The sequence below is a fragment of the Muntiacus reevesi genome, chromosome 8 (genome assembly GCF_963930625.1).
Source record: "Muntiacus reevesi chromosome 8, mMunRee1.1, whole genome shotgun sequence".
NCBI classification, from domain to species: Eukaryota; Metazoa; Chordata; class Mammalia; order Artiodactyla; family Cervidae; genus Muntiacus; species Muntiacus reevesi.
Window position 1 is genome coordinate 91,781,278 of NC_089256.1, and position 18,707 is coordinate 91,799,984.

At 44.1% G+C, this 18,707-nt stretch overlaps 2 protein-coding genes across 3 annotated transcripts in view; one reads left to right on the forward strand and one right to left on the reverse strand.

Annotated features, from left to right (window-relative positions):
- The window catches only part of MED12L (mediator complex subunit 12L), a 343,991-nt gene that overhangs the window by 130,683 nt on the left and 194,601 nt on the right, over positions 1-18,707 (reverse strand). The window lies entirely within an intron of this gene.
- Positions 453-6,560, forward strand: GPR87 (G protein-coupled receptor 87). The gene is made up of 2 exons (XM_065943513.1): positions 453-486; positions 5,518-6,560. Exons 1-2 carry the CDS (start codon positions 453-455, stop codon positions 6,558-6,560), a joined length of 1,077 nt encoding a protein of 358 aa, XP_065799585.1.

Genomic DNA, 18,707 nt, shown 5'->3' on the forward strand with positions numbered 1-18,707 from the left:
ACCCAGGTTCCTATGGACTATGTCACATAATTCTTGCCACAATTCTGTTGTATGATTATTTCCACTTCCATGTCAGAGAGGAGAACACCGAGTCACAGAGATGTTAAGTAACTTTCCCAGGGCCACACAGCGGCATTCGGATGGAGAAGGCACACGCAGAAATGTCCCATGCTCCCTGGCAGGTGGAAAGAATACAGAAAAATAGACAAATCTTACGTGGCACAGCTACTCATAACAAAACAGCAGGCCTTTTCTGAATCAAGGGGCATTTAGTGTTTCTTTTCAAGTGAAGGTCAAAGTACTATGTATTCAAATTCCTACTCAACTGCTTTTTTTTTTTCTTTTTTCCCCTAGAAATCAAACCAGGAATAACCTATGCTGACCCCTTGACTGAATTGTCCCCGAGTGTTTCCTGACACAGATTTCTGCTTTCAGTCCCTCACAACTAAAGAATGGGGCTCAACTTGACACTTGCAAAATTACGAGGTAAGCTGTAGGGGAAAATGCAAAGAAAAATGGTACTTGATCAATAACAGTTATTTACACCATGTGTCAGTTTAGGGGTTTTGGTTGGCAAATCAGTTAACAAAATAAACTTGCGTTTATCCTTGCCTTCATTAAACGTAAAACAGCAAACATGCAGGATGGCATTGCCGAGAGAACTCTAACTTGCCATCACTTTGTCTTAAGCTGTTTCACCTAGAGATGATCTCTAAAAGGACAGGAAGATTAAAGTAACAATTGGGGAAGTCTGTCACACTGAAACTAAAGCACACACCCCTTGCCGGATGGAACAGTCCAGACCAAAGACAACACCCACCTGCGCTACGGGGTGGCCAGAACACAGCGGGCAGGGCAGCGGTCCCCGGGCAGAGACGCCCGGCATCTGCACGAGCTCGGGACTCCCTTCCCGCCCGGCAGGCAGAGCGGCGACGCGGCGCTGATGCCTTCACATCCAGAGCCGAAGTGTGACATGCCCCCAGGAGCAGCAGCGGGCGTCTCCAGAGGCAAAAGGAGCAAGAGTCTGCATCACGCTTCATTCAGAACGTGACTGCTGCTCATGGCACAAATGCAAATCACGGCCTGGCGTTGAGAGAGACCACCTACCAAGTACTAAGTAAGACCACCTACTAAGTACGAGATGCTGCGCTTGAAACGTATGCAGAGCATTTTTAACTCTCAGAAGGCCCAGCAAAATGGCTGCTATTTATTCCATTTCACAAAGCCAAGAGGTGACTGAACCAGCATTGTCAAAGAGGACTTTCTAAATGGTACAGATGACCTTATCTGCAAAGCAGAGAGAGAGACACAGACACTGGGAACGCATACATGGATACCAAGCGGGAAGGCGATGGGGGAGGAACTGGGAGATGGGGATTCACACACATACACTATTGATGCTCTGTATAAAATGGGTAACGAACGAGAACATACTATACAGAGCAGGGAACTCCACTTAACGCCCTGCGCTGACCTGGAAGGGAACGAAGTCCGGCAGGGAGGAGATACACACAGGGCTGATTCCGTTTGCTCCACAGTGGAGACAGCCACAGCAGTGCAAAGCAACCATATTCCAAAAAACCGTAATTTGAAAAAAACATTAACAAACAGGACTGCAATGCCCTTGACCTCCACTGTCCACTCCAGGAGCCACGTAGGACTAATGAGCTATCTGACTACAAAATCCATGCGTTTCTTCAGCCACACAGTACACACACAATCCCCCTTACACACACACAGGCAAGCACAGCCCCAGCACACACACCCCAACACCTCTCACACACATGCATGCAGGCTCAGTCGTGTCCAACTCTTTGCGACCCTATGGAGTGCAGCCTGCCAGACTCCTCTGTCCGTGGGATTTCCCAGGCAAAAACACTGGAGCGGGTTGCCATTTCCTTCTCCAGGGGATCTTCCTAACCCAGGGATCGAATCTGCGTCTCCTGCATTAGCAAGGGGATTCTTTACCACGTCGGAATCTGGGAAGCCCCACCCTCACTTTGGTACTAGTGTTATTAGGTTGTTGCCTTTGCTAACTTAATTTAAAAGGAGTTGGAGGCAGGAGTGCAGGGGGAAAATAAGAAAGGAAATTTGACCATCACTCTCCCTCTGTAATCAAGCTCTGCACTAAATAACACTGGGAATAACATCCAAGGAAACAAGGAGTGTGTGAGATGTAAGAAAAATAGCCTTTATGCTGTAAAAGCAGCTTCCAGTTTTTATTAACTGAATCACTATCATACCTGTCATTAAAAATGTTTCCTAACTCAGCCAGGTTCTTTACTGACAGCAAAGAACCGCATGATAAAACCGCCTGGGTAAAGAAAGCCACTCACTTTAAATGGACATTGTTCCTGAGTGGGAACACTGCAGAGAACTGCTTCTGGGCATAGCCACAGGCATTAGGGAAACTAGGGGCAATGACAGAAGAGAAGAAATGATGGGAGGTAGCTGGCAGGAAAGAATATGCATTAGTCTTAATTCTTAAAAAAAAAAATCAAGTGTCACAAAAAACTCTCTATATTCAGTTTTGAGCCTTCCAGAGCAGCCCACAGATGACTGCTCCCTCGACCACCATATACTGTTTCACAGAATGACCCGTAGCGGGTTTCAACCACTAGTTTGTTTAAGCTGCAGCGTAAATGTGAAATTTGCAAATGAAGTAATAACCAAGCCCAAGCCTATTCCACTGAAGTAAGAAGTCCTGCATTCCAAACTGTTAATCTCATACATAAACTCAGGATGCAAATACTGTGAGGTGACAGGATCGGCAGACACTCTCAGCGCTACAAAACAGTGAAAAGAGGTCAGTCGGCCCTGGTGTCATCTATGACTCAGGGTACATATCAGGACTATTTCTGACCTTCTGATTTAAGGCTGACTTTAATAATAACCATAACTGATCAGTAAATCGTTATTTAATAAGAGTGCTTGTTCACACAATTAAAACTTGAAAGTATATAGTGGACACAAAATTCCTCATCAACCCAGAGAAGTAGGGGTCCTTCTATTCCACAATGGATAGGCACAGCAGATCCAGGGAGCTGACACTAAAGGTTGAAATACTCCATGCCTACGGTGTACGCTGGGCTTCCCGGATGGCTCAGCGGGTAAAGAATCTGCTGCAATGCAGGAGACACAGGAGACTCGGGTTCAGTCCCTGGGTCAGGAAGATCCCCTGGAGAAGGGAATGGTAACCCACTCCAGTATTCTTGCCGGAGAATCCCATGGACTGAGGAGCCTGGCGGGCTACCCTCTAAGAGCTGCCTAGGACCGAGAGGCCCCACACGCAGTATGTGCCTGTGGCCAGGGAGCCCTTCTGTCTGCACTCACCGTGGCTCTGAAAATCACGGTTACAGGCTGTAGCCAGTGTTCCAGGACCACTCACCCTGATTGAAAGTTACTTGTCCTCTCCATGGTTCCTTTAGGTGTCTACTCTGGGTTAGATGAAAGGGACTGCTGATAGTTTCATTGAAGAAATTAATTCAAGCAGGTTCCTTAACCCAGGTAAAACTGCGTATCTTAAGAAACTTCTAAGGTTATGGACGCTGATATGTATCTGGTGGCACAGAAGCAGTCAAGACCGAGACGTTTCATTAAGTCAAAATCGGCTTGAACGATACTGTTCAAAACGATGTTTGAAACTGGCAACCGTGATACAGATGGCCGCTGAAACAGGCATTTTAAACTTAAAAATACTGTGGGTCTCATCATAACAGGCTAGTCCAGGTATAAATTACCAGCCTGTTTAAGGATATTTAAGCCAGGGAAACCAGTTTTTAAAAACACTTCTAGCAGAGAATAAAAGGAAAAGAATTAAAAAGAGGACAAGGTTACTTGGGAAGAGCCTATAGACTTAAAATTTCAGGCAGCAATTTAAGAACCTGTTTTTGGATTAAAAATCATCCAAACTCTCCTCCTTGGTTCACTTCTTCAAAGAAGGAAAACAAAGTACATATTACGCTGCCTGTCATGTAGGGAAAAATCTAAAATCATGCTGTTAGCCCTAAAACAAAATCATTCCAAAGCATAATTGTCATTATAGTAAACGTTATCAGTGAGACATGAAAATTCAGAAATGACTTTTCTTGTAAAGTCACACCCCAAAGGTTCACTTATAGACAGTTAGTTTCAGTTTTCAAAAAAAAAAAAAAAAGGGCAGCAGCAGCAGATAAAAGCAGCCATATGTCTAGGGGGAATGCCCAGAGGGACTGCAGACAGCTATGCAGGTCCACCCCCTGTGGAGGAGAGAAGGGAGCAGGGAGCAAATAGGAAGATTCACATTTCTGTGTAGTTGGAAGAAGTTTTGACCAGACTGATGAGAAGCGCCCCAGCCAAAGTCATCATCAGAGGAAGCCCTGCTGCCCCAGGAGCAGGCCTGTCTTAATGCGCCTGCTGTGCCCGTCACTGGCAAGGAGTGGCCCACGGAAGCCTGGCATCAGCAGGACAATAGCGCCGGGCGCAGGGCACCGCGCCGGAGCTGCCCGTCGGCGACCTTCCCTGCGGCCGGAGACCCGAGGGGCCCCTTCTCGCGGCTGCCACGCAAATCCAGTGCTCACAAGCTGTTTCACTGATTATGTGATGCAATGGTAAGGCTCACGAACTCAAGATTTCAAAAGAGCAAAAGGTTCAAAATTTTCATATTCTTTGCAGAAAAGGTATAATCTAGCTTACAAATAAAAATAGGCACCAGGCGGCAATTATTTTTTAAAATTGTCCTCCTTGATAATGAATTTAAATACTAATGACAGTTGTCCCTTTCTGTCTTTCTTCCTAACAATGCTCCCTAAACTTTCTTAAGTATTACCCCCCCCCAAAAAAGTCACTGGCAAATAATTCAAAATGACCTGCTAGTTTTATTCTTTCTCATTTCAAATAGCTTAAAACTGAGAGAAAAAGATATTTCAAAGAGCCTACCTGCACTAAAATAACCGCATGCTACCCTTCTGTTGTATGAAATTTTAATTTGCTGTTCCCCAATTTATTCAATTTGTAATTATATCAAAACTGAATTAAAAACTGAATCAAGGTCATTTTCACTGGTATATTTATTTTCATTCAAATGATTAGCACAACAAACCAGAAATTCACATTTACTTGGTGGGGGAAGTGGGATTCCAGGGTGAGGTCACGAACAGTTTTTAATGCTTTGTGTGTGTGTTTCTTTATTGAACTACAGCTGATTCACAATGTTGTGTTAGTCGCTGGTATACAGTGATAAAGTGATTCTGGTATACAGCAGAATAAAACACATATTCTTTTTCATATTCTTTTCCATCATGTTTATTACAGGATCCTGAGGGTTGCTCTCTTTACTATAGAGTAGGACCGTGTTGTGTGAGGTCATCAATTCTTTAGCCACTCAAAACATCAACAGTGCACTAAACAGACTCTTTAAATTACTAAAGATGTTTTTTAACTAGCCCGAAACATCAGTAGTTCCGCCTGTAACGAAGCCTGGCATGAGTAGGGTGTGTGTGCAAAACCTGAGCTGACGTCTCTCCTCTTCTCCTACAGATGATGAACCACATGCCCCAGGGAATCACACCCCAAGTAACACGAGCGACGGACCCGGAAAGAACGCCACCGTTCACAACGAATTCGACACTATCGTCTTGCCTGGGCTTTACCTCGTTATATTCGTGGCAAGCATCTTGCTGAATGGTCTAGCAGTATGGATCTTCTTTCACATTAGGAATAAAACCAGCTTCATATTTTATCTCAAAAACATAGTGGTGGCCGACCTCATAATGACTCTGACGTTCCCGTTTCGCATCGTCCATGACGCGGGACTGGGACCGTGGTACTTCAGGTTCATCCTTTGCAGATACTCCTCGGTTCTGTTTTACGCCAACATGTATACTTCCATCGTGTTTCTGGGGCTGATCAGCATCGATCGCTACCTGAAGGTGGTAAAGCCGTTCGGCGACTCTCGCATGTATAGCATAACCTTTACAAAGGTTCTATCTGTCTGTGTCTGGGTGCTCATGGCTGTCCTGTCCTTGCCAAACATCATTCTAACCAACGTCCAGCCAACCAGGGAAAACATTCATGAGTGCACGAAACTCAAGAGTCCTTTGGGAGTGAGATGGCATCACGCCATCACTTACGTCAACAGCTGCTTGTTCGTGGCCGTGCTGGTGATACTGATCGGGTGCTATATAGCCATTTCCAGGTACATCCACAAATCCAGCAGGCAATTTATAAGCCAGTCCAGCCGGAAGCGAAAACATAACCAGAGCATCAGAGTAGTCGTGGCTGTGTTCTTCACCTGCTTTCTACCCTATCACCTGTGCAGGATCCCCTTCACCTTCAGTCACTTGGACAGACTTTTAGATGAGTCGGCACACAAGATCCTCTATTACTGCAAAGAAACGACGCTTTTCTTGTCTGCGTGCAACGTGTGCCTGGACCCCATCATCTACTTTTTCATGTGTCGCTCATTTTCAAGAAGGCTATTCAAAAAATCAAACATCAGAACAAGGAGTGAAAGCATCCGATCACTACAGAGTGTCAGAAGATCCGAGGTCCGCATATACTACGATTATACTGACGTGTAGGAATTCAAGGTCACGAGGCCCACTCCTGTTTGCCAGTATGTACAAAGTGTAAATAAACGTGTATTTTCATTATCCTTGCTTGAGCCCATCAAAATGTGCATAAAAAGAGAACTGAAATGTTATGAATTTGGGGTATAATTCAGAAACTGAGGAAAACATTAAGGCATAATGAAGAAAGTGAAATTGGCGAGATGGCATATGGCTGAGCAGCTGGGATCATGACTCAAAGTTTAAGGAGCAGATTTCAGGGGCAGCCAAAGCCACAGCTATGCCAGTGCACTGCAGTCATCTTCCAGGAAGTGCTGATGCTCTGAAGCCACTTTTGAGAGGACAGGAAGTAGAGAGAACTCTGTTCGACCTTGATCCTTAAGACTTGAGAAAGAAAATGCTGTTTTCAACACAGCTCATTTGTTGCAAATGTAACTCAGTAAACATGGATTGCTAGGTTCTCTGTCGTTGTATCTATGACCTGTCCACAACCTTAGCCACAGTCCCTTGTCGATGTTTACGTTTTATGCACGTTAGAAAAACTTGCATAGTGCAGGAGTAGGCAAGGAGGTTCAACTGTATTTTTTTAAGCAATGCACTTGAAAGACTGGAGTCACTTAACAGATTTTAAACTTAGGTCATTTTAAAGAAAAAAGTATGACTAAGTATTAAGACAAGTAGATTTTGATAAAACACTGACCTTACAGTGCCGTTATTATACCCCTATGCTGCATTTGAATCCTTATGTGCTAGGGGCAGAGAACAGAAGATGAAGCCTTTATTAATAGTCAAGTACATATCGTTTATTTAAAAGCCATTTAAAACTCTTTATTTTATAAAAACTATAGTTTTTAATTATATCCCATCTCTAATAGGAATATCATTCGTTTTAAACCTTCAGTTGTAGAGCTCAATGCATCAAGTCAAAAAGATTAAGGGTTAACTTACAATCTTAGAATAATTTCTCCTTCTTCAATATAAACCTTTGAACCTTCATGCTTTTTCAAAGCCTTCAGCTGGCTGACCATTGTCCAGGTTCCTAGCATGGGACAAGCAGCCAGGGGAGCATTAAATGACCAGGAGCGAAGCCATGCTTGCTGATGAAAAGGTATCATTATGGTTAACGAAGACAAAGCAGATGTACAGGTGTAACACAGTGCAAGGCTTCATTTTATTTAAACTCGTACAAACGATCTGCAAAATTCTGAAAAGCTAAAGTGAGCAAAAACGAAGGAAGCAGGGCCCAAGAGTAACTCAGCCTAATGGTGAGTACCAAAGTTAGGATCAAGAACAGAAAAGGGGTCTAATAGGTGAGTCAGGTTTAACAGAAAGGGTGGAAGCAAAGAGGCTAAAAGAACTGTCTAAGGACCTCTATCAGAATATCTATTTCTCCATCAAGATTCCAACTCCATAAACTCCAGGGCATCTGCAGAACATGAATTAATACACGTCTCTCTTGGACATGTGCCTAGCTACCACCACCCGCTGCTCGCTGTGTTCACCAGCTGGGCTAAGACAGCCATGCTTACAGCAGGCATTTAGGAAGACAGTTTGAAAGGCTAACTCCTTTCTCCATCCTCCTCCGAACACGCAGGCTGAGGTACAGCTGCCCCACATAGAGAGGAGGAGCAACGCCGCAGCTGGGAAAACCCTCAGACAGCGAGACCCAGACGCGCCTTCCTCTGCCTGTCTCCACATCGCGGCTCACAAACAGGCCTTGTGCGTGTGTGTCTGCGAGTCTCTGTTCTGCTAAGGCACGCTCGCCTTAGAACATGCCTAAAATATAGGAACCTGTCATCTTCATCCAATGATTCCATTCGGTGTTCTGAAACTTAGCAAAGCTCACCCCACACTGCACCTAATTCTCTAAAATTCAGGCCTCAATCCTAAGAGGTCCTTAAAATATTTCAATCCCATTTTAATGTTTCTAAAATTGTACTGCTGTAGAGTTAATGGATACATTTAATATTGTGGTTTTATTCTCTGAAATCACATTATTAAATCAATGGGATAGCTTAAAACACTGACTTAGGGAAAAAATTTGAAAGCATTACCCCCATTTTTTTAAAGCCATATTACAAAAGCATCAAAATTATGCTGCTTGTATTTTACACCAACACTCACACTGTGGTCACAACCAAGAACGAATCAGTCACATGACTAATATAATATCCACAGGAATAAGTTAAAATACTGTGTTGGTGTCATAAGTTAATATAAACTGCGGCACTAACATTGAAGAAAGCAAAAATTCTATTTGATTCGTTTTTAATTAATTGATAATTTGGAAATTATTTTAAATTTGAAATCTAAAATTTATTACATGGAACTTTTGGATTATATTCAGTATTTTAGGACCCACTTAAGGCAGCAATTTTAACACAGCTATTTTTATTTTATGCAAATGAGAAATATATTCAGATAATTTCAAAAAGAAATTTTCCTATTATTCATAAAAATTACATGCAGAGAAACTAACCTTGCAGAAAATCTTTTGGGTGTGCATATTACTAACTCTGTTATATTCATTATACCATTCATACCATTTTATTCTCATTTCCAAATAGTATATCAGTATTTTGTTTCTCAAATTTTCAAAGGAATGATAACTTAGAAAATGCATAAGTCAGACTAAGTCAAAATTGTGAATACACAGTACAAACTCAAACATAAATTTTATGATCCCTGTGGAGAAATGTGACATACAAGAAAAAAATAAAGTAAAAAAACAAGAGCAAAATAAAGCTCAAGGATCACTTAAATCTCGTAAATAGAGATTCTCTCTCAAACAGAATACCACAAGAAAACAGCTTATCAAATCAATAAATACTAGGAACATACTATGTTTAAAAAAAAAACATTATGGCTAAAACGATATTTACAATACTCTTTGGATATGTCTAAGTGAATTATAAAAGCATTAAGATCAAACATTTTCAAATTTAAACATAAACATCTGGTAGATACTGAATTAGCTATGCGCCACCCCCTAGCCGTCTATCACCATCTAGTGGTAAAATTCACAAAACTGAAAACGACTCCAGTCCTATTTACTGCTGGGGACCTCACATTTCCATGGCCTAGGCCTTCCCTCTGGTCTTCCTTCAGCCGGGCATCTTTAGTGCTAACAAAAGGCAGTGTGTGTTTGGCGGGGGTGGAGCGGGTGCCGCTGTGCGGGGGACAGCACATCAGCCCTGGAGCTGCCTAGATAAATGTAAGATGGAAATGTCTGACAAAACATAAGACCTATAAGAAATCATGCTGTTCTTTAATTGCTAAGTCTTGTCCGACTCTTTTGCGACCCCACAGACTGTAGCCCATCAGGCTCCTCTGTCCACGGGATCTCCCAGGTAAGAATACAGCGGCGGGTTGCCATTTCCTTCTCCAGGTAAGTTACAGATGTGGCTTTAAAAAAAAAAAAACTAAAAAGGCTGAAATGTACATAGATTTCAGAGGGAAACCAGAACAAATATTGACTGTGCTTTTTGACATACAAAAATTTTTATTTAAATATAATTTACTGTTTCAAAAATCATTTATTAGAATTGGACTAAGATTGTCAGTGTTAAAATAACTTATCAAGAAATGTATGGGATTCAAATGGCAACTTTCATTTTGAATATTCTTAAATTTTTCTTATAAGCTACAATAATGAGATCAAAAAAAATCATCTAAAATGATTTAAGAGAATGGTGTAATGTGGCTATTAGACCACCTAGCCTTTCCTTGCCTCATTTGGAAACTCAAGATATGGAATTAAATCAGAAATTCCTTTCTTTCAAACACCTTCCTAGGCAAGCATTCTTAATAAGTGGCCAGCTTCTCTTTGAATAATGCCAGAGAAATCTGTTGACTGCAGCAGCTCTCAGAAACAAGCCACACATCAGATTAGATCATCCTAGGTTATCAACAAGAGTCTAGAATAGTCGACCAGACTAGCCAAAGCTTCTAAGTCTAGCTTTAAATGTTACAAGCAAGACTTTCCAACAACACTCTAGACATGTTTACCGAGACACAGATATAAACACCCAGTACTTATAACGAGGGCTAAGAGATTCAGTATACCAACGATAACTCCGCTCCCTAACCTATGATAGCTTCCAGGTGGCGCTGGTAAAGAACCTGCCTGCCAATCAGGGACATAAGAGACTTAGGTTTAATCTCTGGGTCAGGAAGATCCCCTAGAGAAGGAACTGGCAACCCACTCCAGAGTTTGCGCCTGGAGAAATCCCATAGACAGAGGAGCCTGGAGGGCCACAGTCCACAGGGTCGCAACGAGTTGGACACAACTGAAGCGACTGCTGCTGCTGCTAAGTCACTTCAGTCGTGTCCAACTCTGTGCGACCCCACAGACGGCAGCCCACCAGGCTCCTCTGTCCCTGGGATTCTTGAGCACACACAAAAATACACCTTAAAAATCACTTCCCATTCTTAAGATTGTTACTACTATCCCACAGCAAAATACCTTCAATAACAGTGAGGCCATCTGTCAATTACCAAAAATAAATTCTGTTTTTTCAAAATGCCACATCAATTGTATCTTTAGTTTTTTATGTGCTATTTTATGCAGCTGGAGAAATGCCAATATTAAACACAATGGAAAAAATGAATGTGTAAGGAGATGGATACTGGGCCAGACACTTATGTGATATAAATTTGGAATCACCTAGATCAGAACTTCTCAACTCCATCGAACCCAATGCACTCTTTCTGTGAGATATGCTTCAACGTATTTTTAGCAGTAATAGCGTTAGGGCTTCCCAGTTGGTAAAGAACCTGCCTGCCAATGCAGGAGAAATAAGAGACATGGGTTCGATCCCTGGGTCAGGAAGATCCCCTGGAGGAGGGCATGGCAACCCACTCCAGTATTCTTGCCTGGAGAATCCCAGAGGAGCCTGGCGGGCTATGATACACAGGGTCACAAGGAGTCGGACACGACTGAGAGTCTGAGCACAAATGAGCGCAACTAGTAGTGTCAGTCATCAGTTCAGTTCAGTCGCTCAGTCCTGTCTGACTCTTTGTGACCCCATGAATCACAGCACGCCAGGCCTCCCTGTCCATCACCAACTCCCGAAGTCCACCCAAACTCATGCCCATCGAGTCGGTGATGCCATCCACCCATCTCATCCTCTGTCGTCCCCTTCTCCTCCTGCCCCCAATCCCTCAAAGCATCAGGGTCTTTTCCAATGAGTCAACTCTTCCCATCAGGTGGCCAAAGTACTGGAGCTTCAGCTTCAACATCAGTCCTTCCAATGAACACCCAGGACTGATCTCCTTTAGGATGGACTGGTTGGATCTCCTGGCAGTCCAAGGGACTCTTGAGAATCTTCTCCAACACCACAGTTTAAAAGCATCAATTCTTCAGCACTCAGCTTTCCTCACAGTCCAACTCTCACAACCATACATGACCACTGGAAAAACCATAGCCTTGACCAGATGGACCTTTGTTGGCAAACTAATGTCTCTGCTTTTTAATATGCTGTCTAGGTTGGTCATAACTTTGCTTCCAAGGAGTAAGTGTCTTTTAATTTCATGGCTGCAGTCACCATCCGCAGTGATTTTGGAGCCCAAAAAATAAAGTCTGACACTGCTTCCACTGTCTCCCCATCTATTTCCCATGAGGTGATAGGACCAGATGTCATGATCTTAGTTTTCTGAATGCTACGCTTTAAGTAAGCCCACTTTTTCACTCTCCTCTTTCATTTTCATCAAGAGGCTTTTTAATTCCTCTTCACTCTCTGCCATAAGGGTGGTGTCATCTGCATATCTGAGGTTACTGATATTTCTCCCAGCAATCTTGATTCAGCTTGTGCCTCATCCAGCCCAGCATTTCTCATGATATACTCTGCATAGAAGTTAAATAAGCAGGGTGACAATATACAGCCTTGACACACTCCTTTCCCAATTTGGAACCAGTCTGTTGTTCCATGTCCTGCTCTAACTGTTGCTTCCTGACCTTGAGGTTTCTCAGGAGGCAGGTCAGGTGGTCTGGTATTCCCATCTCTTGAAGAATTTTCCACAGTTTATTGTGATCCACACAGTCGAAGGCTTTGGCATAGTCAATAAAGCAGAAATAGATGTTTTAAGGGAACTCTCTTGCTTTTTCGATGATCCAGCAGATATTGGCAATTTGATCTCTAGTTCCTCTGCCTTTTCTAAAACCAGTCATCAGTCACATCCAACTCTTTGCAACCCCCGTGGACTGTAGCCTGCCAGGTTCCTCTGTCCAAGGGATTCTCCAGGCAGGAATACTGGAGTGAGCTGCCATTCCCTTCTCCAGGGGATCTCCCTGACCCAGGGCTCAAACCCAGGTCTCTGTCCCACATTGCAGGCAGATTCTTTACCATCTGAGCCACTAGGGAAGTTCAACGTATTTTTAGTACATTGATAATATAATCTATCTATACATGCATACCTCACTTTGTATGGCAGTGTGGGACCATAAAAATGAGGACTGCATCACTTTATCGTATCCAAGGAGGCTCCGTACCCTTGGCTTTGATTAACACCATCACCATCACCCAGGCACCTGGATGGAAATTCAGAGTCATCAATGGCTCTTCCTTCCTTCCCCCCACTAGCAGCCCTGCACCCAGTCCTGCAAGGCTGCCCTCACACGCGGGGCACACGCTCGGCCTCCACCCCGCACTGCCCAGGGTCAGGCCTCGCTCAGGCTGGAGGCGGCGGTGTGAGCTCCCGGGCCAGCGAGGACCTGTGAGCTCAGGAAAGCCTCGGCCCGCCCCCACTGTGTGCGGCTGAGCGGGGAAGTGCGCCCACCTCAACCCGATGGTAAGCTGCCAGCACTGCTGCTAGGAGCCTCGAGTTTCCACTCTGGCCTAGGCCCGCACACACGCCTTTCTAGAACACTACACAGTTATTTTCTAATGAAATAAAAACAGCTAACTTTGACAGGCATTCCCTACAAGCGGGCATCATTGTGAGCTCCTGACCTGTATCAACTCCCTTCATGCTCTTGACAAGCTCCAAGGAAGCGCTGGCATTACCGTAACGCTCTCAGGGACACACGGGTCGGAGGGCTATTGCTAGGATCCAGACAGGCCACCTGGCTGCAGAAGCTCTGCTTTCAGCCAGGCTCAGAAATGATGTGAGGCACACGCCTTAAGGTGTTACTGATACGACCAAGAGCCTTGCAAATGCTTTACGTCACCAAACGCTAGACACAAGCCACTGCAAATAAGGCTGGGAATGAAGCTAAGCAGCACTCTTGGGCAAAGCCTCAATAATTCCTTTACTAAACCTGAAAGATTATACTCACAAGTCCATCAATCACACTTATTTGGTCATTTTACTCCCTCAATTCAGACGAGGGGGATTCCTTCAGTGGCTCAGCAGTAAAGGACCCACCTGCCAAGGCAGGAGACGCGGGCTCAATCCCTGGGTCGGGAAGATCCCCCGGGGAAGGAAATGGCAACCCACTCCAGTATTTTGCCTGGAAAATCCCCCATGGACAGAGCAGCCCGGCAGGCTACAGTCCCTATGGTTGCAAAGAGTCGGACATGACTTAGTCACTAAACAACAATTCAGATGAGCACATAATTCAGGACCAAAACCCGGCTACTTATGAGTGTGGGAGTGTCAATCACTGAGCTGGCACAGGTGTAAGCTGAGACAGTGTAAGCAAACCTGGACATGTGGCTCATGGGCTCAGAGCACATCTGAAAAGCCACGTCTGTTAGGACTGCGTTACCCAGTTACACAAGCCCTTTAGGACACGGATAAAGAGGTCAAGAAACCCGGCCATGTCATCAGCTTGAGGCCCACTGTGAAGTCTCCTCCGTCCAGTTTACCCGCACAAACTGTGAACCCCTGGGTGCTGGATTCACAGCTATCCAACAAAAATCTCTAACGGATGTTTCCTGGGAGCGTGGATAATGGTCTCTAGGTCAATGCTCCTGCAAATGGCTTTGATTAATAGCACAAGAAAGAACCCTCCCTGCTCACCAAATTTAGCACTTTTGCCTTGGCAAGCATGATCTAAATTTTAATTTACATTCTCTCTCTCCTCTGCAGCAAAACCATCACGAATCTGTCGCATTGTTAACAACTAAGTACAAAATTTATGATTGGTGTGACTTCAGCAGGATTTTAGAAAAGGAGGCTGCAGCATTCAGCCTTCCAAGGCACAGGCCTCTGCAGAGACAACTAAACAAACTGGTCGGATAACAAAGGGGTCAGGATATTGGGCCATAAGGGTACTGGTGTCAGGGAACTATTATACAACTGGGGTTAGATAATCGCCGCCTAGGAGAAGTCTGCCAGGCTCCAGAAGAAACAGAACGTGGGAACCCAATGAGCCTTCTGGGCATGATACAGTCACACAAGTGGAACCCCACATCCTCAATCAACACGTCTGTGCCTGCCCTGGGAATCAAGACAACGGCTACACGCACAGCTGCGCCCTGAGCAGCTCGTTCAAGGAGCAGACACAGAAGCGTGGCCCCACCGAGTCTTCCTTCTAACGACGTCAACAGGTCTGCGAAAAATAGCCCAGAGTTCACCGCTGTGCTCCAAACGTTAACTGGACAGACATGTAGCTCTCTACAGGCCCAAAACCGCAGAAAACCCTCTCAGTTGCACCGCCAAGGAAACTAAATTGCCAGAGATGACCACACAACACTCACACGAACCAGAGGAATATACAAGTGTGCTCAGCTAATAGCAGATGGCTAGACAGCGAAGACGGCTGAGTCTGCAAATTTCAGGTATGGCTTACTCGTTGGGCAAAAAAATAAACAGAAAAAACAAAAAAAACAAAAAAAAAACCCTGCATTCAGTTTAACCTCAGACAAGCTCCCTGAAGGCTCCCCACCACAAAACCTTCCCCTAAACTTGCCAGCGCCTGCTCCTCCCACACATCACACAGCTGAACAGGCGACATCTGTTTATCAGAAGAACGCTGGGAAAATTTATCAAGCTGATAAATGTTCTCACACGGAAGCATGGGAAAGTCTTCTGCCTTATATACGAGTTGACTTGAGTTCCGTGCTAGCAGAACCGCCTGTGGGTGGCCTATCACACATACACTGCACATCTGTTTGATTATTAAAGAAAAGGGCATGCTGACCAGAAGTAAAGAATGTCCACGTCAAAAATAAAGAGTAAATGCCTCTCTTCCTGGGACATCAATGCTGGTGTTCTGTTGATGGTGAGACTCTCCCCCCAGGGGCCAAGTCCATACTGATTCAATCTGTATGTGCGGATTTTTTTTCTTTTTTTTTTTGAAACCTTGAAGGAATGCATCCCTGGATTGTTCTATGTTCTTTATTCTGACATCAAATTGCACTGAAAACCATGTTCCTTTGGAGCGATTCCTCAGAGTTATCTGAGAGGCTGTGCCCCAGACTTTATTCCTCAGTTTGGCTCAAATAAAACTTTTTTCCATTCCTATTACAGGTTCTTTATTATTTTCCCCAACATAATCAAAATGAAGTATTTACTCTCAACATCCGTTAAGTCTCATTCTGACTGAAGTTTCTCTTAGTGGCTTCTGAAGACTCACTTTCCTAACTTGTTCAAATAATTTACTAAAAAGCTGAGCAGAGTGCTAAGCAAATAAATCGTCTCATAAAGCAGTGTGCTATCCTCTAGCAGGAGTCACCGATCTCTGGGATCTAACCTCTGGTGATCAGAGGTGGAGCTGATGTAAAAGTAATAGAAATAAAGTGTGCAATAAACGTCACGGGACTGAATCATCCCCAAACCACCCCCGATTCCCAGTCCATGGGAAAATTTTCTTTCAGGAAACTGGTCCCTGGTGCCGAAAAGGTCAGGGACTGCTACTCCCAGGGACTCATCCTGTGTGTGCTCAGACACCCAGTCATGTCAGACTCTGCGACCCCCATGGACTGCAGCCCGCCAGGCTCCTCTGGCCATGGACTTTCCCAGGCAAGAACACTGGAGTGGGTTGCCATTTCCTTCTCCAGGGGATCTTCCCGACCCAGGGACTGAACCCACCATTCTTGCATCTCCTGCACTGCAGGTGGGTTCTTTACCAATGAGCCACCTGGAAAGCCCAGGAAGCCCATCGCATTTACCTTTACCCACAGGACCAGGTCCAACAGCTGGGGGGACATTCCCTGCCTCTCTCCCATGTGGATAATACACACTCACCAACAAACTCTTCTCAGTGCCTGCTACAGGAGTGGGTGCTGGGGAAACCAGAACAGGACAACAAAGTCTGCCACTGCCCATTCTGGCTGGGATGGACATTAAAAAGGGCGACACAGGAAGAAAATGAACAACGCCAAGACACTAGAGACACGCCCGGAGTTAGTGACAGGTGAGTCTTAAGAGCAAATGGGAGTAGAACGAAATAGAGAGAACGGATATTATTTTGGAGGCTCAGAGGGATAAAAGAAAATAGCTGCTTCTGCTTCATGGCCGTCTTCTCAAAAAACTATGCCTACAAGAGGAAATACATGCACTGAGATTTTATTTTTGTGACAGTGAGTTCTCAATTTTGACTCTTTGCTAATATCACAGACTGAAATTCATTCAGTCTGATTCTTAAGGTTATATCTATTATTAGCAACAAAGAAAATTTCTTTGAGTAATTCAACTAACTGAGACTAGGCATTCGACTCAAGACTCAATATTAGTGCCTATTTCAAAGTGAGGTTTTTGTTAGTCCACAAAACATGTAAATATTGCTCACATCAGTTCTTTTTATACACTGTCACTTCTGCCAATCTTCCAGTAGGGGGAGATACTGTAACAGACATTTGTGTCTCCAATTACAACTTTCGCATAAAGGGGAGCACACAACTGCCAATGAATTCCTGGGCCTGTTGCTCATTTCAAGAGTCTTTACAAAAAAAAAAAAAAAAAAAGAAAGAAAGCATTGTTTTACAAAATAGTGGGTAATTATGTCCTAAAGACATAAATCCTGCCACCCTTTCCACTACCCTAAATCAATGCACTGACTTTGCCATCTTCAATTATTTTTACCAAAAAGCTCAAACATGTCACGGTATCATGAATTACGAACACCTCAGCATGATGATCAAAATGCCCACACTCTGTCCCACCCACCTCTGCTGACTTTCCTTCCCAGGCTGGTGCCTTTGGTTACACCATTCTCTTTATCCTGAAGGACTTTCCAGACTCAGTCTAGGCATCAAAGAGACATCCAACAAGAACCACTTGATACCAGTTCCTTCACAGATCCGTTAAGATGGCAACTTTCAAACTCACTTCCCCTTTTCTGGCCACACCGTGAGGCTTGCAGGATCTTAGTTCCCCGACCAGGAATTGAACCTGGCCCCAATAACGAAAACACCAAGTCGTAACCACTGGACCTCCAGGGAACTCCCTAAACTCAATTCCTTTTAATTTCTCAATAGTTGCCCATTGTGTTTGTAATGGGTCTTGTACTAAAATTCTCTGTATTCGTAACCCAGTGTATTTCTCAATGTCTGGTAGAATCCTGTTGAAACCATGACTCCCCCCAACACAAACACACACACCGTAATAAATCACTTGCCAGAAAAGCCTTTTTAATTGTTTAAAAAATTATATAACCCAGTAAATAGCTTCTGCAGTTAAAATAGGTTCATCGAAAATCTTCATATAATGACTACATAAATTATGGGATACCACAAAGTCAACAGTTCAGTTCAGTCGCTCAGTCGTGTCCGACTCTTTGCAACCCCATGAATCGCAGCACGCCAGGGAGAAATAAAAAACATAATTATACAGGGCTAACGAGAGTAAGTGCCAAGACCACAAGTGAGAAACAGCAAAATGTTCTGGTGTGGCTAACCGTCCAGCAAAGTCAATGGGGAAAAAATTGGGGGATAAGGTTATAACAATAAAGTCACTTTTGCACTTACTTCGAAAAAGGATTTGGGGGCAAGGAACAAACTAAGACATTTATAGAAATAAGTAAACCGACTTTTACGGCAATCGTTGACAGGCTGGATGGAAACTGACTGGAAACAATAACAGACACTGGAGGATTCCATGCATTAGACTCACTCTATTTGAAGGACAAATACCCAAGGGATGTTTATATATAACCAGCCCCGGCACTGACGAGGCAGAATCCGACCTGGAAATGACGCTGGGGAAAGGAGATGTGTGCGTGCATGTGAGCATGGGGGGTGGGCGAGGGGTGGCAGTCACACTGGGGGCATGTGG

Bases quoted from the DNA above. Each gene is read 5' to 3' on its own strand.
- GPR87 (XM_065943513.1), top strand. From the start codon at position 453: ATGGGGCTCAACTTGACACTTGCAAAATTACGAG. The intron at 487-5,517 runs GTAAGCTGTAGG...CTTCTCCTACAG, and splicing joins GACACTTGCAAAATTACGAG to ATGATGAACCACATGCCCCA.